Raw genomic sequence first — 27,270 nt, 5'->3', positions numbered from 1 at the left:
AGTTTTATGCATGTAGAACTACTCAACATCAGATAATTATGTGCATTATCTGGTAGCCAATACAGATGTTACAGAGAATGAAGAACAGCAGATACATTTCTGCAGTGAAATTGCACAATGAATGAAGAAAGGTCAGAGCAGGCAGTCTCCAGAAAGACGAGGGGAAGCAGGTGAACAATGCTGCAGATGAGAGGGAGTTGAAGACAACATCACTGAAGAAGTCAGATGATCTAACATTCCTCACATAGGAATGAAACAGAGCCGGTAAAAAGGTGGCACAGAAGCTAACCCACTGACAACTGGGGTGGTTTCGAGGTCCTTCGGATCAACCACAGGTTTCAAGGTAAATTTTTGTAAAATTGTGGTCAGGAATAAAAACAGCTCCACGTGGGCCAGGCCCTTTCCCAAACAAACATGTTTTCCTAAAAATAGCAAACACAGAGTGTACATATTTCTTGAACTCTGTCTTTCTGGCTGTCAGAAAGAGATTATGTAGTAACCATTTCATGAATGTTTGAATGGATGGTTGGAAAGCAGGATGACTAGAGAGACTGATGGACAAAGTGTAGACATATATGCTATCCACTTGACATCTTACCATAGCAAATATTATTCTTTCAACAAATATTTACTGACTATTCCAAACACTTCTTTAAATTATTCACATATTATAACTGTAATTTCATATTTTCAAGTTTCTATCTATATTTTTCTTGAAAGTCACATATATATACTGGCTGTATTTTCTGATCCTAATCTAGTAGTCCCCCATGTTTCTTTCCAACCTTCACAGTGTCTGTTCTCTGCTTTATGTATACCTACTCTTCATCAACCTCCAACACACCTTGAGATTTTATAACACATGATTCTTTTTAGCTAAGATATGGTTCTCTTACATTTTCAGTTTCCAGCTCACGTTTTATTTCTAAATTTGAAATAACTGGGTCACCTCACCAAAACTCCAGTAATCTAGCCCATAAATGATGATGTCTCATGGGAGGGAAAGTGTGTGGGCATTGGGATTGCTGCCCCTCATCATGGAGAAAGCATTTCTACCAGCCCCATAGGATTACTATGTAACTCCCAACTAACCTTAGAAAGTATCTTGTCCTCTAAAGGATTGAGGGGAAAAGAAAAAAAAAATTACCTGTAGAGAAAGCCATGAAATAGTCGCTCTTTCTAAAGTTGTCACTCTTATCGAGGAAGTGGCCAGGATCAAATACCTCAGGGTTGGGGAATTCTTTGTCATCATGTGGCACAGAAGTGAGTGATGTTAATATATCTATGCCCTGGAAAGAACAGATGAAGATAAACAAAACTATGGAGAAGCCACGAAGCTAGAAGAAATGCTGCAAATTGCTTAGTCCATTCTGAGGATCAGTAATGAGGAATATTCAGTCCAAAGAAGGGCAGTGGTATTTCGAGGCAGACAGAACAAGTAATTAACAAGGATAAGTTTAAGACTAGTGGCAGTGATGCTGCTAAAGTGAACTTCAACAGCATCTGAAAACCTCGGTATCTGGGTCCTAGGGTGTCAGACCTTATGAATCCAATTTGTTAATCACCACATTTGGATACAAGTGTCTATTCCCACCATGTGCTTTATTTTATCATTTCAATTCTCACTCATCTCCTATTTGGATTATAGTTTAAAATGGAAGTCCCTATTGAGCTAGAGAGATCTGGAGCTACCTGTTCATAGTGTTTTTATAAATGGATATATGATCTTCTGTGATAAGAATAAGTTTGATAACAAATATTAATGTTTACCATTGCCATGCAGACAGTCTGTATTTATTTAAAAATATATGGTAGGGCTACCCTGGTAGCTCAGTGGTAAAGAATCCACTCGCCAATGCAGGAGACACAAATTCAATCCCTGGTCCAAGAAGATCCCACATGCTGTGGAACAGCTAAGCCAAGGCACCAAACTACTGAACCTGTGCTCTAGAACTTGGGAACCACAACTACTAAGCCAAATCACCACAACTAATGAAGCCTTTGTGCCCTAGAGCACTAGCTCTACAACAAGAGAAGTCATGCAAAATGGGAAGCCCGTGCACTGCAGTGAAATTAACCCCCACTCACCACAACTAGAGAAAAGCCTGCGTGTAGCAGCAAAGATCCAGCACATCCAAAAATAAATGAATAAATAAATAAAATTATTTAAGAAAACAAAAATACAGTAGACATCATCACAGATTAATCCTAGATTTGAAACACAGGAAGAATGATAAAACTAGAACAATAATTTCATACCAATTCAGATTAGCATCATCAATTTAAACAAGTTTTGCTATCAAAGTTAAAACTGTTGGGTAAATGATTAAGAAACACTACACTCTCAATCACCCTGCTTATTTAACTTCCATGCAGAGTACCTCATGGAAACTCTGGGCTGGAAGAAGCACCAGTTAGAATCAAGATTGCCAGAAGAAATATAAATAACTTCAGTAGGCAGATGATACTACCCTTATGGCAGAAAGTGAACAGGAACTAAAAAGCCTCTTGATGAAAGTGAAAGAGGAGAGTGAAAAAGTAGGCTTAAAGCTCAACATTCAGAAAATGAAGATCATGGCATCCGGTCCCATCACTTCATGGGAAATAGATGGGGAAAGAGTGGAAACAATGTCAGACTTTATATTTTTGGGCTCCAAAATCACTGCAGATGGTGACTGCAGCCATGAGATTAAAAGACACTTACTCCTTGGAAGAAAAGTTATGACCAACCTAGACAGCATATTGAAAAGCAGAGGCATTACTTTGCCAACAAAGGTCTGTCTAGTCAAGGCTATGGTTTTTCCAGTTGTCATGTATGGATGTGAGTGTTGGACTGTGAAGAAAGCTGAGTACTGAAGAACTGATACTTTTGAATTGTGGTGTTGGAGAAGACTCTTGAGAGTCCCCCGGACTGTAAGGGAATCCAACCAGTCTATTCTAAAGGAGATCAGTCCTGGGTGTTCTTTGGAAGGAATGATGCTAAAGCTTAAACTCCAGTACTTTGGTCACCTCATGAGAAGAGTTGACTCATTGGAAAAGACTCTGATGCTGGGAGGGATTGGGGGCAGGAGGAGAAGGGGACGACAGAGGGTGAGATGGCTGTATGGCCTCACCAACTCGATGGACATGGGTTTGGGTAGACTCTGGGAGTTGGTGATGGATAGGGAGGCCTGGCATGCTGTGATTCATGGGGTCACAAAGAGTCGGACATGACTGAGAGACTGAACTGAACTGATACTCTTGAAGCCCTAATGTACCATGCAATAGATTTTGGTGTATTAAGTGTAATGAAAAAAAGGACTTCTGCTCTGGAGCAGTCTGGAAAATACCACTTTATCATGTGAATGGCACTGCATAACCAATAATAATGGAATAAGTGACAATATGGAGCCTCACCTCATTTATGAAGAAAAAAGAAAAACACTAGAATGGTTATTCTAAGAAAATTGGGATATTTTAAGTCTAGCCGGTGCATTAGATAATATCATTGTTTCAGTGATAAGCCATTCTATTATTCCTCTGTGTATAATAATCACTGTTATTGAGGTATGCATACTGAAGTAAGGAGATTTTGATGGATAGCTGGATATAAATATGTAAGTGGTTATTAGTGGAAGAAGTTTTCACATATTGCAATATAGTGAAATAATTCTGGCTTATCAGTGATTTGATCTGAATTCTGCACTAACTAAAATGACCTGGGATGGTCTACCAAATACATATTGTCCATGTTTCTGCTCAGTCATGTCTGACTCCTTTTGTCCCCATGGACTGTAGCCTGCCAGGCTCCTCTGGCCATGGGATTCTCCAGGCAAGAATACTGGAGTGGGTTTTGCTTTCCTTCTCCAGGGGGGCTTTCTGACCCAGAGATTGAACTGGTGTCTCCTGCATCTCCTATACTGGTAAGAGGATTATTTTACCAGTAGGCCACCAGGCAAAAATATACGTAAAACATTCCCAATAGTGAGATGTTAACCTCAACTCTCCTTCAGATCAGAAAATTTTAAAAAGGATGAGACAAAAATATTAACCCAGATAGGCAGGATAATGTATATAGAAATTGCAATTAATTATAGAGAAATTTCCAGAAAGGATTATAAATTTAGCAAGTTTGCAATATATAAGGTCATCAAAATGATAAAATCAATTACATTTTGATATTACATACAAAAAAATAGAAAAGGCATTTAAAATTTTTATAACTACAATAACCACCTTGGCAAAATTGTCCCCAAAATATTCAAGCCAATGCCTGGAACAAATTATTGAAAAACATTACAGAAAGCCCTTTAAAACAGGGAGACTATATCATATTCATATCATGATATGCAGTCTTTCTAAACTGATCTAAAATGTCACCATTCTATGGTGAAAAAATTGAAAGCATTTCCCCTAAAGTCAGGAACTAGAGAAGGGTGCCCACTCTCACCACTACTATTCAATATAGTTTTGGAAGTTTTGGCCACAGCAATCAGAGCATAAAAATAAATAAAAGGAATCCAAATTGGAAAAGAAGAAGTAAAACTCTCACTGTTTGCAGATGACATGATCCTCTACATAGAAACCCCTAAAGACTCCACCAGAAAATTACTAGAGCTAATCAATGAATATAGTAAAGTTGCAGGATGTAAAATCAACACACAGAAATCCCTTGCATTCCTATACACTAATAATGAGAAAATAGAGAAATTAAGGAAACAATTCCATTCACCATTGCAACGAAAAGAATAAAATACTTAGGAATATATCTACCTAAAGAAACTAAAGACCTATATAGAGGAAACTCTAAAACTCTGGTGAAAGAAATAAAAAGAAGACGCTAACAGATGGAGAAATATACCATGTTCATGGATCGGAAGAATCAATATAGTGAAAATGAGTATGCTAACCAAAGCAATCTATAGATTCAATGCAATCCCTATCAAGCTACCAACAGTATTTTTCACAGAGCTAGAACAAATAATTTCAAGATTTGTATGGAAATACAAAAAACCTCGAATAGCCAAAGCAATCTTGAGAACGAAGAATGGAACTGGAGGAATCAACCTGCCCTACTTCAGGCTCCACTACAAAGCTACAGTCATCAAGAAAGTATGGTACTGGCACAAAAACAGAAATATAGATCAATGGAACAAAATAAAAAGCCCAGAGATAAGTCCACACACCTATGGACACCTTATCTTTGACAAAGGAGGCAAGAATATACAATAGAGAAAAGACAATGTCTTTAACAAGTGGTACTGCAAAAACTGGTCAACCACTTGTAAAAGAATGAAACTAGAACACTTTCTAACACCATACACAAAAATAAACTCAAAATGGATTAAAGACCTAAATGTAAGACCAAAAACTATAAAACTCCTGGAGGAGAACATGGGTAAAACACTCTGTGACATAAATTGCAGCAGTATCCTCTATGACCCACCATCCAGAATATTGGAAATAAAAGCAAAAATAAACAAATGGGGCGTAATTAAAATTAAAAGCTTCTGCATAACAAAGGAAACTATAAGCAAGGTGAAAAGACAGCCTTCAGAATGGGAAAAAATAATAGCAAATGAAGCAACTGACAAACAACTAATCTAAAAAATATGCAAGCAACTCCTGCAGCTCAATTCCAGAAAAATAAATGACCCAATCAAAAAATGGGCCAAAGAACTAAACAGACATTTCTCCAAAGAAGACATACAGATGGCTAACAAACACATGAAAAGATGCTTAACATCACTCATTATCAGAGAAATGCAAATCAAAACCACAATGAAATACCATTTCATGCCAGTCAGAATGGCTGCTATCCAAAAGTCTATAAGCAATAAATGCCAAGAGGGTGTGGAGAAAAGGGAACCTTCTTACACTGTTGGTGGGAATGCAAAGTAGTACAGCCACTATGGAGAACAGTGCGGAGCTTCCTTAAAAAATTGCAAATAGAATTGCCTTATGACCCAGCAATCCCACTGCTGGACATACACACTGAGGAAACCAGAATTGAAAGAGACACATGTACCCCAATGTTCATCGCAGCACTGTTTATAATAGCCAGGACATGGAAGCAACCTAGCTGTCCATCAGCAGATGAATGGATAAGAAAACTGTGGTACATATACACAACTGAGTATTACTCGGCCATTAAAAGAATATATTTGAATCAGTTCTAATGAGGTGGATGAAACTAGAGCCTATTATACAGAGTGAAGTAAGCCAGAAAGAAAAACACCAATACAGTATACTGTTGCTGCTGCTGCTGCTGCTGCTAAGTCACCTCAGTCGTGTCCGACTCTGTGCGACCTCATAGATGGCAGCCCACCAGGTTCCCCCATCCCTGGGATTCTCCATGCAAGAACACTGCAGTGGGTTGCCATCCTTCTCCAATGCATAAAAGTAAAAAGTGAAAGTGAAAGTGCTCAGTCGTGTCCGACTCTGTGCGACCCCATAGACAGAAGCCCACCAGGCTCCCCCGTCCATGGGATTTTCCAGGCAAGAGTACTGGAGTGGGGTGCCATTGCCTTCTCTGTTACAGTATACTAACGCATATGTATGGAATTTAGAAAGATGGTAATGATAACCCTGTATGCGAGATAGCAAAAGAGACACTGATGTATAGAACAGTCTTTTGGACTCTGTGGGAGAGGGAGTGGTGGGTTGATTTGGGAGAATGCTATTGAAACATGTTTAATATCATATATGAAATGAATCGCCAGTCCAGGTTCCATGCAGGATACAGGATGCTTGGGGCTGGTGCACTGGGATGACCCAGAGGGATGGTACTGAGAGGGAGGTGTGAGGGGCATTCAGGATGGGGAACACGTATACACCCGTGACAGATTCATGTTGATGTATGGCAAAACCAATACAATATTGTAAAGTAATTAGCCTCTAATTAAAATAAATAAAGTTACATTAAAAAAAAAAAAACAGTTAGTGAAGGTTTACTTAATATGCCAAGCCCTGGTGAGCAACTGTGGTATAAATATTAATATAATACGGTTTCTGTATTGAGAGAAATTTTCACTTCACAAATATATAATTTTCTATGCTGACAGATGTATTTGAGGGAGAAAATTATGACATGGATCAATATGACAATTCTTTCCTATCTCTGTGGCTCACATGATAAGGAGTCTGCTTGCAGTGCAGGAGACCTGGGTTCGATCTCTGGGTTGGGAAGATCCCCTGGAGGAGTGTATGGCAATCCACTCCAGTGTTCTTTCCTGGAGAATCCCATGGACAGAGAAGCCTGGTGAACTACAGTCCATGTGGTCACATAGAGTCGGGCATGACTGAGCGACTAACACACATACACATGCACGTGTTGACAGAAGTATCTGAGGGAGAAAATTACGACCATGGATCAAATATGATAATTTTTTCCTATACTCATATATCATGTTCATAGCATAAATGCATTTTTATATCTGTTCTCTCATTTTTTTTTACCTCAATTCTTCCTTACTATCGTGATATATGGGATGACACGAAATACTATGATTCACATTTGTAGGTGACAAAAGGATTTGATCAATGTGATAAAGAACACAGGGCTGGTCTTTGATGTTTCTACTTCTGGCTCATAGACTAAAACATAAAATCAGTATTTTAGGACTGAAAGTATCCTAAAAACACATGAAACACAACCAATACTTTATGGATAAAGTAACCGGGCACCAGAGCAATTAAGTGACTTCTGAGAGGGTAGAACATAGCTCAGCACAGGGTACACCTGTGATGTTTATTTATGTTTCTTACACCAAAACAAAAAGCAATCATTTTGTCATTCCCAAAGCAATTACCTTGTATGTTAAGATGCCAAATGAAGCATCAAACTCTCCCTCTTATCCTAGTTGTTCCCTGGCAGTACTCTCCCCCTTGAAGGAGATATTCTCCTCATTAAATGTAGATATTTCTGCCAACTCATGTGCTTAAGTAGCAATTGTGCAATTGTGTGTGTGTGTGTGTGTGTGTGTGTGTGTGTGTGCTAAGTCACTTCAGTCATGTCCGACACTTTGCCACCCCATGGACTGTAGCCTGCCAGGCTCCTCCGTCCATGGGATTCTCCAGGCAAGAATACTAGAGCGGGTTGCCATTCCCTTCTTCTTGACTCGAGTATCGAACCCGCATCTCACACATCTCCTGCGTTGCAGAAGGATTTTTTACCATTGAGCCACCGGGGAAGCCCTAAGTAGCAACTAAGTGGTGCGAAATTAAAATATCTCCTGCCATATAAATAGACAAGAAATATCATAGCCATTAGCGATTTCTGACCTCCAAATGTGAATGAGAGCTCTTAAACTGAGACCGGACAGATGCTGCCAGCCCTCAAAGTGACTGCTGAGGAGCTAGGGGAATGCAAGAAGCTTAAAGAGACTGCCACGCCTCCAAGTGAACAAGGAAACCAGATCTGGCCCAATAGAGCTGAGGTGCATATGAAAGGAATGAATTCAGTGAGCCAAGAGGTTTGCATCTTCTCATACACAAGTTAAATTCCTTAACTTGATATCCGATCTTTGATGTTCAAACTGCTTGCTCCTTTTGTTGCAAACTTGTATATGGCCTGACTCTCCTCCTGCCTCCTTGGAGCAGTTTCCTCAGAGCTACTGAGATGTGGTCACCTGCACTCGGAGTCCTAACCATTCCCACCAGATAAAACAACTCTCTACATTCAGGCTGTGACTATATTTTTTAGTCAATAGTTGGGATTGATTGACAAGACTTGTGAGTAATGGGAGTCTTTCCAGAAGAATTTGGAAGTCTTTCTACTGCTGTGGGCATCCCTTTGGAGAAGTTACAAAAGCAGTTTCTGGAAATTGGTGGGGAAAACCACTGAACAGTGTCAATAGGACTGAACTGCAGTTCTGTATTCTGGGCATGCATTTTCTTGTCTATCATTAAAGGGCTCAACCATCAGCCCCAGATGAACACTCCATGATGCTAAGCTCTGGGCAGGACTGTGCTCTTCACACTTTCACCTCACAGCTTGGTGTACAGAGGGAGATCTGGATCTCATGGAGAAAAGAGCAGAAAAAAAATTCCTCAAGAAGAAAGGAACTTGGCCTCACCTGAACCCACGGAAAGCTCAGAATCCTGAGGTTTTCATTCCATTTTTCCATTAGATTTAGAAAAGTCTGATCTTTATAATCAAAACAATTCTGGAAAATAATGGAGCAGATCACATTGCAGGGAGCATAGCACAGGAGGAAAGTGGGATCTCAGGATGAAGCTAAAAAATCAGAAACAATTTAAGACATTGAAATATACAGATGAAACATTTGGTGTTTGAGATAACAGATAAAAGTAGTTTTAGAAACTTTAAATAATGTCTTATCTATAAATTCCCCTAACAACATATATTCAACAAACATAAAATCAACACTTCATTTTTATCTTAACCAAACATAGAATTCAGCATAGGTAATTAAATAAGGGGTTGTTCTATTATTATTCAATTTATTGCTGTTGCCCTTTCTCCTACCCTTTTCACCCAAGATGCCTGTTAATTTGAAGAAAAAATGGTGAAAATACTTAAAGAGGTAATTTTAAAATACCATTTAATAACTAAAATTATGAGGCTGAATATCATCTCTCTGCAAAGCCTGTAATTAACCACTGATATACAACGAAGGAGAATAGTTAGGGACATCAAAATATTTTTTGTTTAATGAACAGCTGAAAGAATCATATGTAGAATCAGCAGAGGTGAAGCTAATGTTGGGGTCAGTGTGAGGAAAGCAGGAGAGACTCCATCTTGAAGCCTGTCATCCATCTTAAAGACTAGATGTGAACTGGGCCTGAACCCTGCCTGAGAGTGAAGAAACTGTTGCTAGTGGAAACCAGGTCTCCTGGAGACTTCCCTCCCTGCAGATGACAAACAGGGATTGTAGTTGAGGTCAGGCTGCCCTGGTTAGATTAACCATGGAGACATTCCCCCTTGATGTATAATCATCGCCCCCCGCCCCCCGTTAACCATACTTGTTTGTTCTCCTAGCACCTACTTGTTGTAAAACTCAATCATATACAACAAAGAGGTTGCTAACACGTAAGCAGTCACGTAGTGGGGGGTATAAAACTGGGCCTCTCAGAAACATCAGAGTCCTTGTTGGGAACTGATTCCCCTTGGATCCGCTGGCGTAATAAACTATACTCCACTGTCTTGAGTGTCCTCCTAGGTGTGTTTTGCAACTCCAGATTCCACATTTCTGGTGCATTGGCTGGGAAGCCCTCAGAGAGACAGGCCACCTGAGCCTCCGCTTCCAGCTTGCTGGGAGAGAACCTCCAGGAGGGGAAGGCACCTCTCACTCCAGATTGGCTCTTGTTTTAGCAACTTGTCAATTTTTTGAATGAAATCTAAAATGAAACAGTTTCATTATCATTTATCTTCAACCAAAAATCATAGCAAGTGGCCATGAAATGATGTAGGATTTGCCTTCTTTCAAGCAGCAACAGTCCTGAATTTTGCCACCTCACCACTTTTTTAAAAATTAATTTTTATTGAAGTATAGTTGCTTTATAATGCTGTGTAATTTTCTGCTGTACAGCAAAGTAAATCAGTTATATACAAACATATATCCACTTTATTATTTTTGATTTCACTTTATAATGATGTAAAGATTTTTGTTCATGACAAATGTATTACTCTGTTCTAGTTCTGACAATGACAGACCAAAGGAAGAAAAAAAGCAATGGAAAGATCAGAATCAGAAATTTGATGTATGATGCAGGGAACCTAAAGCAGGTGCTTTGTGACAACCTAGAGGAGTGGGATAGGAAGGGAAGTGGAAGGGAGTTTCAGGAGGGAGGGTATATATGTATGACTATGGCTGATTCATGCTGATGTATGGCAAAATCCATTACAATTTTCTAAAGTAATTATCCTCCAATTAAAAATAAAATAAAATTTTAAAAAATCCACAGGGAGTGTTTGCTGTAATATGTTCTATTTTAATACTTTGCTTCCAGGAAGATATTTTATTTAAACGTAGGGGTTAATTTCCTTATTCTTTGCAAGCCAAGGAGGAACCTAAAACACACTTATATTGCTTAATGATTTGCTGATGTCCTTAACATCTAACTGTAGGATATTTCCAAGAATTGGGAGAGGCTTCCCTTTCCCAGAGCTCTGTTTCCAGAGTGAGAGGAGAAGCGGACAAGAGAGACAGAGCACCAGGACCAGAGCCAGATCCATTGACGCCTTCACCTATAAAGTCAGCTTGAGCTAGCAGTCCAAGCTTTTATAACACTTCCTGCTAATCTACTTCTTACTCTTTCATTTGGGCTTCCCAGGTGGCTCAGTGGTAAAGAACATGCCTGCCAATGCAGGAAACATAAGAGACCCAGGTTCCGTCCCTCGGTTGGGAAGATCCCCTAGAGGAGGGCATGGCAACCCACTCCAGTATTCTTGCCTGGAGAATCCCGTGGACAGAGGACCCTGGCAGTCTCCAGTCCATCAGGTTGCTAAGAGCCTAATACGACTAAAATGACTTAGCGCTCTTTCATTTGCAAACTGACTAATCGCCTAAGTTCAGTTCAGTTGCTCAGTCGTGTTCGGCTCTTTGCGACCCCATGGACTGCAACACCTCATCCTCCCTGTCCATCACCAACTCCTGGAGTTTACTCAAACTCATATCCATTGGGTCTGTGATGCCATCCAACCATCTCATCCTCTGTCATCCCCTTCTTCTCCCTCCTTCAATCTTTCACAGCAACAGAGTCTTATCAAATGAGTCACTTCTTTGCATCAGGTGGCCAAAGTATTGGAGTTTCAGCTTCAGAATTAGTACTTCCAATGAATGCTCAGGACTGGTTTCCTTTAGGATGGACTGGTTGGATCTCCTTGCTGTCCAGGAGACTTTCAAGAGTCTTCTCCAACACCACAGTTTAAAAGCATCAATTCTTCAGTGCTCAGTTTTCTTTATAGTCCAACTCTCACATCCATACTGGACTACTGGAAAAACCATAGCTTTGACTAGATGGACTTTGCTGGTAAAGTAATGCCTCTGCTTCTTAACATGCTGTCTAGGTTGGTCATAAAAGAGCAAGCGTCATTTAATTTCATGGCTGCAGTCACCATCTACAGTGATTTGGGAGGCCAAAAAAATAAAGTCTGTCATCTTTCCACTGTTTCCCCATCTATTTGCCATGAAGTGATGGGACCAGATGCCATGATCTTCGTTATCTGAAGGTTGAGTTTTACACCAGCTTTTTCACTCTCCTCTTTCACTTTCATCAAGAGGCTTTTTAGTTCTTCTTCACTTTCTGCCATAAAGCTGGTGTCAACTGCATATCTGAGGTTATTGATATTTCTCCCAGCAATCTTGATTCCAGCTTGTGCTTCTTCCAGTCCAGCATTTCTCATAATGTACTCTGCAAATAAGTTAAATAAGCAGGGTGACAATATACAACCTCGATGTACTCCTTTCCCGATTTGAAGCCAGTCTGCTGTTCCATGTCCAGTTCTAACTGTTTCTTCTTGAGCTGCTTACAGTCAGCTTGATCAATCAGCTAGAAGCACTTTAATCTCTCTTCTGAGTGGACTTTGGCCCACTGATAAAGGTAAAAATAAACAGCTGTTTGGTTTGCTTTTCTTTCTCCCAATGCCTCACCCTAGACACATCTTGGCTATGTCTCAGGTAGCGGTAATTTTTTAAAAAAAGAAAACCCCAGAGGTAGTTACAGCATACAGCCAGGAGTGAGAATTACTGATGTAACCTATTTGATCCAAAAAACTGCCTGATATTCTGGCTTTTCAGACTGATGATCAGTTAGGAAATTAGACTTTGATAGAGATGAGTTTATTTTAAATCTTGTATGTAAAAATTTATCCTATAAAGATTTATCAAATGCTAGAATACATTGTCCTGGAAATGGAAGAAAGCCTTTTAAATAATTAAATGCACTGTACTAACATTACAGTCACCAAAACAAACGTGCAAATATAACTCACATATGAATGACCAAACAAGTAGTGACTTCTCTTAAAGTCCTGCAGTGTTCACAAAACAAAAGATTTCCCATTAAATGGAAATCCAAGGATAACAGGGTTATAGAAATTCAAGGAATGAAAATCAGATAAAGTTTGTCCCCTTCCATTACTAAAGAAGAAACTAGCTCAAGGACCTGAGAAAGAGCCCATTTCAGAGAATTTAGGAGGGAGGACTTCCTCCCAGTCACCTCCAGGTACAGTTGCCTCTGTTGCTTTTTTTCCCAATCATATTCAGAAATAATGGAATGATGTATGCACAGCAAGGAAAGGAGATTCTAAACAGAACAATGGGTGTGGATTCAGTGAAGGATGGGAGACAGGGACATCATTAAACTGACCCAAAGCCCAGCATTAAGATCTGAACAAGAGATGCCATTCAATGATCATGAGATTCTAATTAGCAGGGAATTATATATATCTCTTGAGAAATCTGTATGCAGGTCAGGAAGCAACAGTAAGAACTGGACGTAGAACAACAGACTGGTTCCAAATAGGAAAGTTGTATGTCAAGGCTGTATATTGTCACCCTGCTTATTTAACTTCTATGCAGAGAACATCATGACAAACGCTGGACTGGAAGAAACACAAGTTGGAATCAAGATTGCCGGGAGAAATATCAATAACCTCAGATATGCAGATGACACCACCCTTAGGGCAGAAAGTGAAGAGGAGCTAAAAAGCCTCTTGATGAAAGTGAAAGAGGAGAGCGAAAATGTTGGCTTAAAGCTCAACATTCAGAAAATGAAGATCATGGCATCTGGTCCCTTCACTTCATGGGAAATAGATGGGGAAACAGTAAAAACAGTGTCAGACTTTATTTTGGGGGGCTCCAAAATCACTGCAGATGGTGACTGCAGCCATGAAATTAAAAGATGCTTACTCCTTGGAAGAAAAGTTATGACCAACCTAGACAGCATATTAAAAAGCAGAGACATTACTTTGCCATCTAAGGTCCATCTAGTCAAGGCTATGGTTTTTCCTGTGGTCATGTATGGATGTGAGAGTTAGACTGTGAAGAAGGCTGAGCGCCAAAGGATTGATGCTTTTGAACTGTGGTGTTGGAGAAGACTCTTGAGAGTCCCTTGGACTGCAAGGAGATCCAACCAGTCCATTCTGAAGGAGATCAGCCCTGGGATTTCTTTGGAAAGAATGATGCTAAAGCTGAAGCTCCAGTACTTTGGCCACCTCATGCAAAGAGTTGACTCATTGGAAAAGACTCTGATGCTGGGAGGGATTGGGGGCAGGAGGAGATGGGGACGACCCAGGATGAGATGGCTGGATGGCATCACAGACTCAATGGACATGAGTCTGAGTGACCTCCGGGAGATGGTGATGGACAGGGAGGCCTGGCGTGCTGCGATTCATCAGGTCTCAAAGAGTCGGACACGACTGTGTGACTGAACTGACTGACATACATCTGACCTGTCTCTTGAGAAACCTGTATGGAGGTCAGGAAGCAACAGTTAGAACTAGACATGGAACAACAGACCAGTTCCAAATAGGAAAAGGAGTACATCAAGGCTGTATATTGTCACCCTGCTTATTTAACTTATATGCAGAGTGAGTGAAGTCGCTCAGTCGTGTCTGACTCTTTGTGACCCCATGGACTGTAGCCTATCAGGCTCCTCTGTCAGTGGGATTTTCCAGGCAAGAACGCTGGAGTGGATTGCCATTTCCTTCTCCAGGGGATCTTCCTGACCCAGAAATCGAACCCAGGTCTCCTGCATTGTAGGGAGACGCATTACCGTCTGAGCCACCAGGGTGCCCCATCATGAGAAATGCTGTACTGGAAGAAGCACAAGCTGGAATCAAGATTGCTGGAGAAATATCATAACCTCAGATATGCAGATGACACCACCCTTATGGCAGAAAGTGAAGAGGAACTAAAAAGCCTCTTGATCAGAGTGAAAGAGGAGATCGAAAAAGTTGGCTTAAAGCTCAAGATTCAGAAAACTAAGATCATGGCATCTGGTCCCATCACTTGATTGGAAATAGATGGGAAACAGTAGAAACAGTGTCAGACTTTATTTTTGGGGGGTTCCAAAATCATAGCAGATGATGATTGCAGCCATGAAATTGAAAGATGCTTACTCCTTCGAAGGAAAGGTATGACCAACCTAGATAGTATATTAAAAAGCAGAGACATTACTTTGCCAACTAAGGTCCATCTAGTCAGGCTATCGTTTTTCCAGTGGTCATGTATAAATCTGAGAGTTGGACCGTGAAGAAAGCTGAGCGGCGAAGAATTGATGCTTTTGAACTGTGTTGTTGGAGAAGACTCTTGAGAGTCCCTTGGACTGCAAGGAGATCCAACCAGTCCATCTTAAAGGAGATCAGTCCTGGGTGTTCATTGGAAGGATTGATGTTGAAGCTGAAACTCCAATACTTTGGCCACCTGATGCAAAGAGTTGACTCATTGGAAAAGACCCTAATGCTGGGAGGGATTCGGGGCAGGAGGAGAAGGGGATGACAGAGGATGAGATGGCTGGATGGCATCACCGACTCGATGAACATGGGTTTGGGTAGACTCTGGGAGTTGGTGATGGACAGGGAGGCCTGGCGTGCTGCGATTCATCAGGTCACAAAGAGTCAGACACAACTGAGTGACTGAACTGAACTGATATACATTACTAGATCAATAATGACCATGCTTGAATGAGGCATGTTCTGTAAGGAAATTATCATATTGAATTTTTTTCTAAGTTGGCTAATGTGGTTACTTCTAAAATCTTTTCTTCTCTTATTTTATTTTATTTTATTTTACTTTACAATACTGTATTGGTTTTGCCATACATTGACATGAATCCACCACAGGTGTACATGAGTTCCCATTCCTGAACCCCCTCCCACCTCCCACCTCCATATCATCTCTCTGGATCATCCCTGTGCAACAGCCCCAAGCATCCTGTATGGAACATAGACTGGAGATTCGTTTCTTACATGATAGTATACATGTGTCAGTGCCATTCTCCCAAATCATCCCACACTCTCCCTCTCCCTCAGAGTCCAAAAGTCCATTCTATACATCTTTGTCTCTTTTGCTATCTTGCATACAGGGTTATCATTACCATCTTTCTAAATTCCATATATGTGTTTTAGTATACTGCATTGGTGTTTTTCTTTCTGGCTTACTTCACTCTGTATAAACGGCTCCGGTTTCATCCATCTTATTAGAACTGATTCAAATGTATTCTTTTTAATGGCTGAGTAATACTCCATTGTGTATATGTACCACAGCTTTCTTATCCATTCATCTGCTGATGGACATCTAGGTTGTTTCCATGTCTTGGCCATTATAAACAGTGCTGCAATGAACATTGGGGTACATGTGTCCCTTTCAATTCTGGTTTCCTCGGTGAGTATGCCCAGAAGTGGGATTGCTGGGTCATATGGCAGTTCTATTTGCAATTTTTAAAGGAATCTCCACACTGTTTTCTATAGTGGCTGTACTAGTTTGCATTCCCACCAACAGTGTAGAAGGGTTCCCTTTTCTCCACACCCTCTCCAGCATTTATTGCTTGCAGATTTTTGGATCGCAGCCATTCTGACTGGTGTGAAATGGTACCTCATTGTAGTTTTGATTTGCATTTCTCTGATAATGAGTGATGTTTAGCATCTTTTCATGTGTTTGTTAGCCATCCGTATGTCTTTGGAGAAATGTCTATTTGGTTCTTTGGCCTATTTTTTGATTGGGTCGTTGATTTTTCTGGAATTGAGCTGCAGGAGTTGCTTGTATATTTTTGAGATTAGTTGTTTGTCAGTTGCTTCATTTGCTATTATTATCTCCCCTTCAGAGGCTGTCTTTTCACCTTGCTTATAGTTTCTTTGTTGTGCAGAAGATTTTAATTTTTTTTTACATGTATACAAGTGTCCCTTCCTTTTTATTTTTTATTTTTTTAGCTTTTTTTTTTTTAAATTTTAAAATCTTTAATTCTTACAGGCGTTCCCGAACATGAACCCCCCTCCCACCTCCCTCCCCATTACATCTCTGTGGGTCATCCCCATGCACCAGTCCCAAGCATGCTGTACCCTGCGTCAGACATAGACTGGCGATTCCATTCTTACATGATAGTATGCATGTTAGAATGCCATTCTCCCAAATCATCCCACCCTCTCCCTCTGAGTCCAAAAGTCCGTTATATACATCTGTGTCTTTTTTCCTGTCTTGCATACAGGGTCGTCATTGCCATCTTTCTAAAGTCCATATATATGTGTTAGTATACTGTATTGGTGTTTTTCTTTCTGGCTTACTTCACTCTGTATAATCGGCTCCAGTTTCGTCCATCTCATCAGAACTGATTCAAATGAATTCTTTTTAACGGCTGAGTAATACTCCATTGTGTATATGTACCACAGCTTTCTTATCCATTCATCTGCTGATGGACATCTAGGTTGTTTCCATGTCCTGGCTATTATAAACAGTGCTGCGATGAACATTGGGGTACATGTGTCTCTTTCAATTCTGGTTTCCTCGGTGTGTATGCCCAGCAGCGGGATTGCTGGGTCATACGGTAGTTCTATTTGCAATTTTTTAAGGAATCTCCACACTGTTCTCCATAGTGGCTGTACTAGTTTGCATTCCCACCAACAGTGTAGGAGGGTTCCCTTTTCTCCACACCCTCTCCAGCATTTATTGCTTGCAGATTTTTGGATCGCAGCCATTCTGACTGGTGTGAACTGGTACCTCATTGTAGTTTTGATTTGCATTTCTCTGATAATGAGTGATGTTGAGCATCTTTTCATGTGGTTGTTAGCCATCCGTATGTCTTCTTTGGAGAAATGTCTATTTAGGTCTTTGGCCCATTTTTTGATTGGGTCGTTTATTTTTCTGGAGTTGAGCTGCATAAGTTGCTTGTATATTTTTGAGATTAGTTGTTTCCCAGTTGCTTCATTTGCTATTATTTTCTCCCATTCCGAAGGCTGTCTTTTCACCTTGCTTATAGTTTCCTTTGTTGTGCAGAAGCTTTTAATTTTAATTAGATCCCATTTGTTTATTTTTGCTTTTATTTTCAGTATTGTGGGAGGTGGATCATAGAGGATCCTGCTGTGATGTATGTCGGAGAGTGTTTTGCCTATGTTCTCCCCTAAGAGTTTTATAGTTTCTGGTCTTACATTTAGATCTTTAATCCATTTTGAGTTTATTTTTGTGTGTGGTGTTAGAAAGTGAACTAATTTCATTCTTTTACAAGTGGTTGACCAGTTTTCCCAGCACCACTTGTTAAATAGATTGTCTTTACCCCATTGTATAGTCTTGCCTCCTTTGTGGAAGATAAGGTGTCATACGTGTGTGGATTTATCTCTGGGCTTTCTATTTTGTTCCATTGATCTATATATCTGTCTTTGTGCCAGTACCATACTGTCTTGATGACTGTGGCTTTGTAGTAGAGCCTGAAATCAGGCATGTTGATTCCTCCAGTTCCATTCTTTCTCAAGATTGCTTTGGCTATTCGAGGTTTTTTGTATTTCCATACAAATCTTGAAATTATTTGTTCTAGTTCTGTGAAAAATACCGCTGGTAGCTTGATTGGGATTGCATTGAATCTATAGATTGCTTTCGGTAGTATACTCATTTTCAGTATGTTGATTCTTCCAATCCATGAACATGGTATATTTCTCCATCTATTAGTGTCCTCTTTGATTTCTAAAAATATGGATGCTTCATGAATTCATAAGGAAAAATTAAGAACTGTCGAGATTCTAGCTACAAAATGTCTTACCCCTCGCATATTTGCAGGAATAATGACAATTAGAAAATTTTCATACCCATCATATCCTTTCAGGTTCTCTTGATTATCTTTGCCTAATTTAAAATCATTCCTATTCTAAAGATGAAGAAACTGGGTCTTAGAAATTTAATACTTGGGCCAAGGACATGGTGTCTGCAGCCAGTAGAGCTGAGGCTGAATTCCTCTGAGGCCTGTATGCTTCCCTCTCAGTAAACCCTGATTCTGGGAAAGATTGAAGGCAGGAGGAGAAAGGGGCGACAGAGGATGAGATGGTTGGATGCTATCATTGGCTCAATGACATGAGTTTGAGTAAACTCCTGGAGATAATGAAGGACAGGGAAGACTGCAGTTCATGGGGTTGCAAAGAGTCGGACACAACTTAGCAACTGGACACAACAAAGCAAGCATTCAGTTTAAGCAAGGTCACCAACATGTACTGTGTACCATAATTTGGTATTCTGTGATTTGCCATAATCAGTGATGTTTAAAATAATCACTGAGTTAATAATTACAGCATCAGTTGATTAAAATAAGAATCAGAAACGTTGGTTTTGCAACCTTTGGGACTTGAATAAGCCCAGGTGGCAATGAAACTTTTACCCAGGACAAAGAGCTGTGATTTGCTACCTGAATCACAGTGTACACTCTGAAAGAGCCAAAGTACTTTATTTTGGATGAAAAAAAAAAAAAGGCTGAGTTGCTCTCTTTACAGTTATTATTTTATTACTCTGCCCGGCTCCTCCCACCATATGGGAAGGCTTCTGTTGATCATTTATCTTTCTGTAGAATGAAAGAATCATAGATATTTTAGAGGCAGGATGGTCTCAGAATACCACTAGTCTCATTCTTCCTTCATTTTTAGGAATTTCTGACTTAGTGAGGTGGATTGGCACCAACATATCAGTACAAGACCCTATCTTAGGGTCTAGATTTCCCAACACCCAGTTCAAGAATTTCTCCCATCAAAGAGGTTGCCTATGGGTGTCCAGGAACTTCCTTCCCTTGTAGTTCAGTCAGTAAAGAACCTGCCTGCAATGCAGGAAACCTGGGTTTGATTCCTAGGTCAGGAAGATCCCCTGGGAAGGAAATGGCAACCCACTCCAGTATTTTTGCCTGGATAATTCCATGGACAGAGGAACCCAGCAGGTTACAGTGCATAGTTGCAAGAGCTGGGCACGACTTAGCAACTAAACCACCAAGGGTGTCCAGGAGGACATCAACGTGAAGTCCTCCCCAGTCAAAGCTTGGGCAGAATTGTAAGTTGAAAGCTTCTTTTTAAATAAACATTTTCACTGAAGCATACTATACCTAGAGAATGTTGCCTATGTCTTAAATGTACAGCTTGGTGAATTATCATATGAACATATACCGTGCAGCCAGCATACAGGTCAAGAAAAAAAATTAAACAGGACCCAGAAGTGCCTTTATATCCTCTCTACTCACTACTTACCCTGACCTGAAATGCATTGTTTCATGCCATAGGTTAGTTTTCCTGTTTGCAATCCTTAAATAAGTGGAATCATAATTTTTTTTTGTATCCATCTTTTTTCATTTGATAATTCATTTGTGAGTTCAGGCAAATTCTTTGCCATCTGAGCTTCCAGGGAAGCCTGAGTTTATTTCATGTTGTTACAAATAACAGTAGTAAGATTTTGCTTTGTGATTTGTGCTTTGAATAACTGCAGTTTATTTTTTGCATTGTATTGTTATGGATATTAGATGCTTCTAGATTGGTATTACTTTGAATGGTGTCATTATGAAAATTCTTTTTTTTTTCAAGATCTAATAAGTTTAACATCAAAGGTCCGTCTAGTCAAGGCTATGGTTTTTCCTGTGGTCATGTATAGATGTGACAGTTGAACTGTGAAGAAAACTGAGCACTGAAGAACTGATGCTTTTGAACTGTGGTGTTGGAGAAGACTCTTGAAAGTCCCTTGGACTGCAAGGAGATCTAACCAGTCCATTCTGAAGGAGATCAGACCCGGGATTTCTTTGGAGGGAATGATGCTGAGGCTGAAATTGCAGTACTTTGGCCACCTCATGCGAAGAGTTGACTCATTGGAGAAGACTCTGATGCTGGGAAGGATTGGGGGCAGGAGGAGAAGGGGATGACAGAGGATGAGATGGCTGATGGCATCACTGACTCGATGGACGTGAGTTTGAGTGAACTCCGGGAGTTGGTGATGGACAGGGAGGCCTGGCGTGCTGCGATTCATGGGGTCACAAAGAGTCGGACACGACTGAGCGACTGAACTGAACTGAATTTTAACATCTCTTTCTATACTACTTTCTGTTTTAAATCCATTTTTATTGGAGTATAGTTGCTTTACAATGTTGTGTTAGTCTCTACCATACAGCAAAATGAATCAGCCCTAGTTATACATGCATCCACTTCCTTTTGCATTTCCTTCCCATTTAGGTCACCACAGAGCATTAACTAGAGTTCCCTGTGCTATACAGGAGGCTCTGTGCTATCATTTTTTTTTTTTTTAGATTTATTTATTTTTATTTTGGCTATGCTGGATCTTCATTGCTGTGCAAGGGCTTTTTCTAGTTGCAGTGAGTGGGGACTACTCTTCAGTTGTGGTGCTCAAGGCTTCTCAATGTGGTGCATGGGCTTTAAGGCATGTGGGCTTCCGTAGTTGTGGCACACAGGCTTAGTTGCTTCTCAGCATGTGGGGTCTTCCTGGAGTAGGGACTGACCCATGTCCTCTACCTTGGCAGGCAGATTCTCAACCACTGGACCACCAGAGAAGTCCAATTATCTAATTTTTACATAGTATCAATAGTGTATATGTGTCCATCCCAATTTCCCAGTCCTCCTAACCCCTATACCCTATCCCCCTTGGTATTCATATATTCGTTCTCTACATCTGTGCCTCTATTTCTGCTTTGCAAATAGGATAATCTATAGCATTTTTCTAGATTCCACATATATGTGTTAATGTATGATATTTGTTTTCTTCTTTCTGACTTACCTCACTCTGTATGACATACTCTAGGTCCATCCACAACTGTACTAATGATCCAACTCTGTCCCTTTTTATGGCTGAGTACCTCATGTGAAGAGTTGACTCATTGGAAAAGACTCTGATCCTGGGAGGGATTGGGGGCAGGAGGAGAAGGGGACAACAGGGGATGAGATGGCCGGATGGCATCACTGACTCAATGGACATGAGTCTGAGTGAACTCCAGGAGTTTGTGATGGACAGGGAGGCCTGGCATGCTGCGAATCATGGGGTCGCAGAGAGTCAGACACAACTGAGCGACTAATGAACTGAACTGAACTGCATATTTCATTGTATATGCACCACATCTGCGTTTTCCATTCCTCTATTGATGGACTTTTAGGTTGCTTCTGTGTCCTGACTATTGTAAATAGTGCTGTTATGAACATTGGAGCACATGTATCTTTTTAAATTATGATATTCTCTGGGCAATATGCTCAGAAGTGGGATTGCTGGATCATAGGGAAGTTCTATTTTCAGGTTTTTAAGGAACTCCATTCTGTTTTCCATAGTGGTTGTATCAAATTACTCTCCCACCAACAATTTTTAAGTATGGCTTTTTGGCTTTTCCAATGTACTGTATTTCTGTTCAGTACATACTGACAAGTGGAATTGTTGGACAGGCATGTGTTCACTTTAAGTATATGTGTGTGTGTGCTCAGTTGCTCAGTCATCTCCAATTCTTTGTGATGCTATGGACCCACCATGATCCTCTGCCCATGGGATTTTCCATAGGCAAGAATACTTGAGTGGATTGCCATTAATAAACACTGCCAAATAATTGGCAAAATGATTGAACCAATTTATGGTTTACTTTGAGAGTGCCAGTTCCTTCACTTTCTTGTCAACACAGTATAATCTTTTTTAATTTTAATCATTCTGATGGGTATATAATAATACTTCATTGAAGTTTCAATTTGCAATTCTGTGACGATTGTTTAACAATGTGGAGCACTTTTTCAGATGTCCACTAGCAGTATCAAATCTTTTGTGAAAGGCTTGTATATTTGGAAATGAACCCATAGTTGGCTCTCTCTATATAAACATACAGATATGTACATAATTATATTGTGCAAGTGTATAGGAAATTTGGTAGTATGTATTTTGAATAGGTTGAGAGTAAAATGCTGACCCAGTGTTCTAAAGATCTGAATACTTAGTATGCATTGTCTTAAAACTAGGTGATTTTCCTGCATGACCATGATACCAACTTAAATACAAACAGGAAATTAATATTGATGCATTTGGACCATCTAATTCTTATCTCTGTCTTTAACCAGTACATCCCAAAGATATTCCTTATTTCCAGTTCCTTAGAATCACATCCTGCAACTAGTTGTCCTGTCTCCTTAGTCACATTCAGTCTGGAAGAGTTCCTCAGTCTTTCCTTGATTTCCAGGACCCTGCCACTCTTGAAGAGTATAGTCTGGGTATTTGTAAAACGTCCCTCAGTTTGAGTTTGTCTGATGTTTACTCATGATCAAATTCAGGTTGTGTCTCTTTGACAGGAATGTTACAAAATGTTTTTTCTGTTTACTGCATCCTGTGAGGTGACAGTTTCAATCTGTTCATTACAGACGCTATTTACTTTGATTACTTGGTTAGGTTAGTATTTGTCAGCCTCTTCTCATCAACGTGAATGGGCTATGACTTTTCAAACAAGGTAGCTCCCCCCACCTGCTCCATGTGAGTGCCCTTCTTACCTCTCTTGGCTATGATACTCCATCTTGTGGTGTCCCTCAGTGGGAGTGCTTTCTTCATCCTACTTCATGCTAAGTCCCCTCTCCAGGTTGTCTCATACTCTGCCTCTGCACCTTCATCCCCACCCCAAATTAAGATAGTTCAATAAACAAATTTTTTTAAATTAATCAAGCTTCAGCAATAAAATTACAAAGTAATTTTTAAAATGTGCATACCATGGGACTTCCCTCGTGATCCAGTGGCCAAGACTCCATGCTCCCAATGCAGGGGGCCCAGGTTTGATCCCTGGTCAGGGAACTAGATTCTGCATGCCCCAACTAAAGATGTCACACTCACATGCTACAATTAAGACCCTGTTGAGGTCTTTTAATGGACCAGAACCCAGTGGTCCAGAGTTGACCGATAAGAAAGTAAAGGAGAGAGAAAGAGGCTGATATTCCTTGGTTTATGCAGAAAGCCAATAAAGCCCCTGACACAGGGCTTGCTCTGTTCATGGAGGCCTCAGGCGCCCTCTCAATGGGGTGAAGGCGCAGAGTCCCTTCTTGAGAGGGTCTTAGAAGCCCGGGCAGGAAAGTGAACTCAGAGAGCCTCTGCATTCCAGGGGATCAGCCTGAGAGAGAGAGAGAGAGAGAGAGAGAGAGAGAGAGAGAGAGAGAGAGAGAGAGAGAGACAGAGATGGGGACCAAAGCTCTGATGGAGCAAAGGTGTTTTAATCACCATGGTGTGGGCATATATACTGTAGTTATTCTCAACAAAGATAAAGATTAAAATTCCAGACTTACAAAACATAGGCGATCCATATTAAAGAGAGAGAGAGAGAGTTGTAAATAATCACTTTTACCTTATGGTTCACAAGAAGGAAGAGGGTACTTATCACCATATCCCCGTGTCTTTCTTTCTCTCTCTCTCTCTCTCAGGCTATTTCTTTGGAGCACAGAGGCTCTCTGAGTTCACTTTCCTGCCTGGGCTTCTAAGACCTTCTCGAGAAGGTGCTCTGCACCTTCACTCCATAGGAGGGCACCTGAGGCCTCCATGAACAGAGCAAGCCCTGTGCCAGGGGCTTTATTGGCTTTCCATGTAAACCAAGGAATATCAGCCTCTTTCTCTCTCCTTTACTTTCTTATAGGTTGACTGTGGACCACCAGGTTCTGGTCCATTAAAGAACCTCAACAAGGTCCGACACAGCCAAATAAATTTTTTTAAAGTGTATATCTTCTAATGATAATTCACAAAGAAAGAAAAATGAAAGTGCAAGGAGTAGATGAAAAAAGTGATATGGCATAATTATTCATCAGGGATTCACACTTCATGAAAAACGCTAAATTTCAAAAACAGTGATAATTGGCAAAGTTCTGGGAAACCCAGTACTGTAAGATTCTAAGAAAAATGTAAAAGTACACCCGCTTTGGAAAAAGACAGTACACATAAGATCTATATGATGTCTGGGGACCATGGGTTGAAGTGACAGCTAGAAAGACAGAACTGCCTGTCTCCCAGGCTAGTGGCACCCACTGGCCTGACCTGTTCTAAACCCCACAGAAGGGCAAGTTAAGAAGTTTAGGGAGAAGCACAGTCTCTTTAATTTTCAGTTTTCACATTTGGACGTGAGGCTCTCAGCTTCCCATGAATAGAGCACCTATACTGGAGGTGGTGTGAGTCTGGTTTACATTACCCACCCCGCCCCCCCCCCCCAAACCTCTCATGAGTGTATACTTTTCCAGCAGGGTTTTAAGCTGTACTTAGGGGAACCTTCTGCAGAGTTCAGAGTTCACTGTGCAACCTCAGCATTAGCCAATGATGGCTTTGTCCCTGCCTCACTCATTTCCTTCCTTATTGATTCATCCCACACCATTGTTAATGCAAGTTTGTGTGCCCAATGCACAGTGAGGCCAAACGAATAGAAAGGCTGGAATTTGGAGCAAAGAAAGATTTATTGCAACTTGAGGCGGTTCATATCCTAAAAAGCCTTGAGCTCCCTAAAGGGTATTGGCAAAGCCTTTTTTTAAAGGGCAGGTGTGGTGGGGCAGGGGACAGGATGCCATCTGCAGGGTATGTGATCAGCCTTGTGCAGAGTTCTCTGACTGGCTGATGATGAGGTAGCAGAGTGGTGTCACAGGGATTAATATTATCAGTCCTTAGGCTCCAGCAGGCCTGGGGCTATGTATGTGCTTATGGTCATCAATCTGTTCCCCCACTTGTTGGTAAAGGGGATTCACATCTGCAAAACGACTCAGGAAATGTGCATCAAATACTAGTATCTAGGTAATTCAGAGAGGAGCTAAAGCAGAGGATACAAGGGAAGGCTCCAGAGGGTCCTGCTCAGTTATATCATAAACAGGCACATCCCAGACAGAAGGTCTGCACTTCCCTCCTTCTTCAAAGAAACCCTCCAATAGAATCCAAGAGAATCAGAATCTGTCCTTTTACTGTTTATACTTAAAATGATAAAACATTTTAAATACAAGTAAGGCATCAAGACTAGCCCAACCCTATGTACTGAAACTATTACAAACTGAAAAAAGCCTCAGAGTCTGTGTTGAGAGTCCAGTCACACCTCTGCAGGAAGCTGGCTCAAGATCACATTCCAGGCAGCTTCTCTGCTGCATGTGGGAGTGGGTACAGTAGGTAACTTGAAATCAAAGGACAGAGTAAAAGTTAATGATGTGGCAGAAGCATTATTGACTCAGTAGTGTCTAGCTCTGTGACCCCATGAACTGTAGACCGCCAGGTTCCTCTGTCCATGGAATATTCCAGGCAAGAATACTGGAGTGGGTTGCCATAGCCCTCTCCAGGGGATCTTCCTGACCTAGGGTTTGAACCCAGGTCTTGTGCATTGCAGACAGATTCTTTACCACCTGAGCCACCTGGGAAGCCCAGAGGACTTTGGAGGTAGGTTGCAAGTCAAGTGCTCATTTAACCATTCAATTCAAAGTGAACAATCCATCTTACACCAACGTGGCTGAGGAAAAGAAATAAAAACCCACCTGACATGGCATCATAAAATTTTCCAGACTAAAGAAGGCTTCTTTGAAAGAGTATATCAACATGTTGAGGAAAAAGGAAATTAAATAACTGAACTTTATCAACTTAAAAAAAGGGAGTGCCTGGAGGTATTACCTGTCAAGAGAGATTGTGGCTTGGAGCAAGACGTGGGATTTTCCTTAAAACCTACAGAAAGTGACTTTTAAAACCTCAAAGAAATACTGCAAAGGATCATTTCTTTACAAAGGCAGATTCTGTTCCCTGGAACTAAAATCTTGTGTTCTTTGGTTGAGATCTTGGGAGGTTGGACAAAATCTCTTCATCTGTGGAGAGGAGATTACAGACTTTACACAAAGATCTACCCACCTGTGATTAAAGTCTAGCTTCCAGGCATGGAATCTTAGGTAGCTGGTGATTCTCTTGGAGCATGTGCTTCCTGATCCTTGTCCAAGGGTGCTGCTTCCTCTGAGAAAGGAAGACCCCACATTCCTTCCCTAGATCTTCCCCTTGAGGGAAGGCTGTCCTCCTTTCCTCCTAACCTGAAATTTCCCTTGGGTCTGAAACAGCTGGTGTTAAAATCAAAAAAAGAAAGCCTCTCTTTTCCACACAACCCAAATTCAAGTCCCCACTTTGTGGTGGTGGTGGTTTAGTCACTTAGTTGTGTCCGACTCTTGTGACCCCATGAACTGTAGCCTGCCAGGCTCCTCTGTCCATGGAATTCTCCAGGCAAGAGTTCCCACTTTAGTTAGAACCAATTTTTGGAAAGCTCTGGGTCCCATTGCAGGTCCTGAGAATGAAGAAACCTTGTGAAGAACCTCACCTCTAAGTGTGGCCCCAAAGGACTCTCCCCTTCATTGTCTGAAGGGTTTACAGACAT

The 27,270-nt window shown here is 40.8% G+C and overlaps 2 protein-coding genes across 2 annotated transcripts in view; one reads left to right on the top strand and one right to left on the bottom strand.

Annotated features, from left to right (window-relative positions):
- The window catches only part of CYP2C19 (cytochrome P450 2C19), a 252,248-nt gene that overhangs the window by 87,544 nt on the left and 137,434 nt on the right, over window positions 1-27,270 (top strand). The gene's annotated exons all lie outside the window — the stretch shown is intronic.
- On the bottom strand, window positions 241-27,270 carry LOC114110338 (cytochrome P450 2C42-like). Its single transcript, XM_060404610.1, has 4 exons — window positions 27,214-27,270; window positions 18,694-18,798; window positions 1,148-1,289; window positions 241-422 (listed from the first exon to the last, which is right to left on the bottom strand). The coding sequence occupies exons 1-4, from the start codon at window positions 27,268-27,270 to the stop codon at window positions 241-243; spliced, it is 486 nt and encodes a 161-aa protein (XP_060260593.1).

The sequence above is a fragment of the Ovis aries genome, chromosome 22, assembly GCF_016772045.2.
Source record: "Ovis aries strain OAR_USU_Benz2616 breed Rambouillet chromosome 22, ARS-UI_Ramb_v3.0, whole genome shotgun sequence".
Lineage (NCBI taxonomy): Eukaryota > Metazoa > Chordata > Mammalia > Artiodactyla > Bovidae > Ovis > Ovis aries.
The sequence above is the reverse complement of the archived record's forward strand: the minus strand, read 5'-3'. Positions and strand labels throughout refer to the sequence as shown.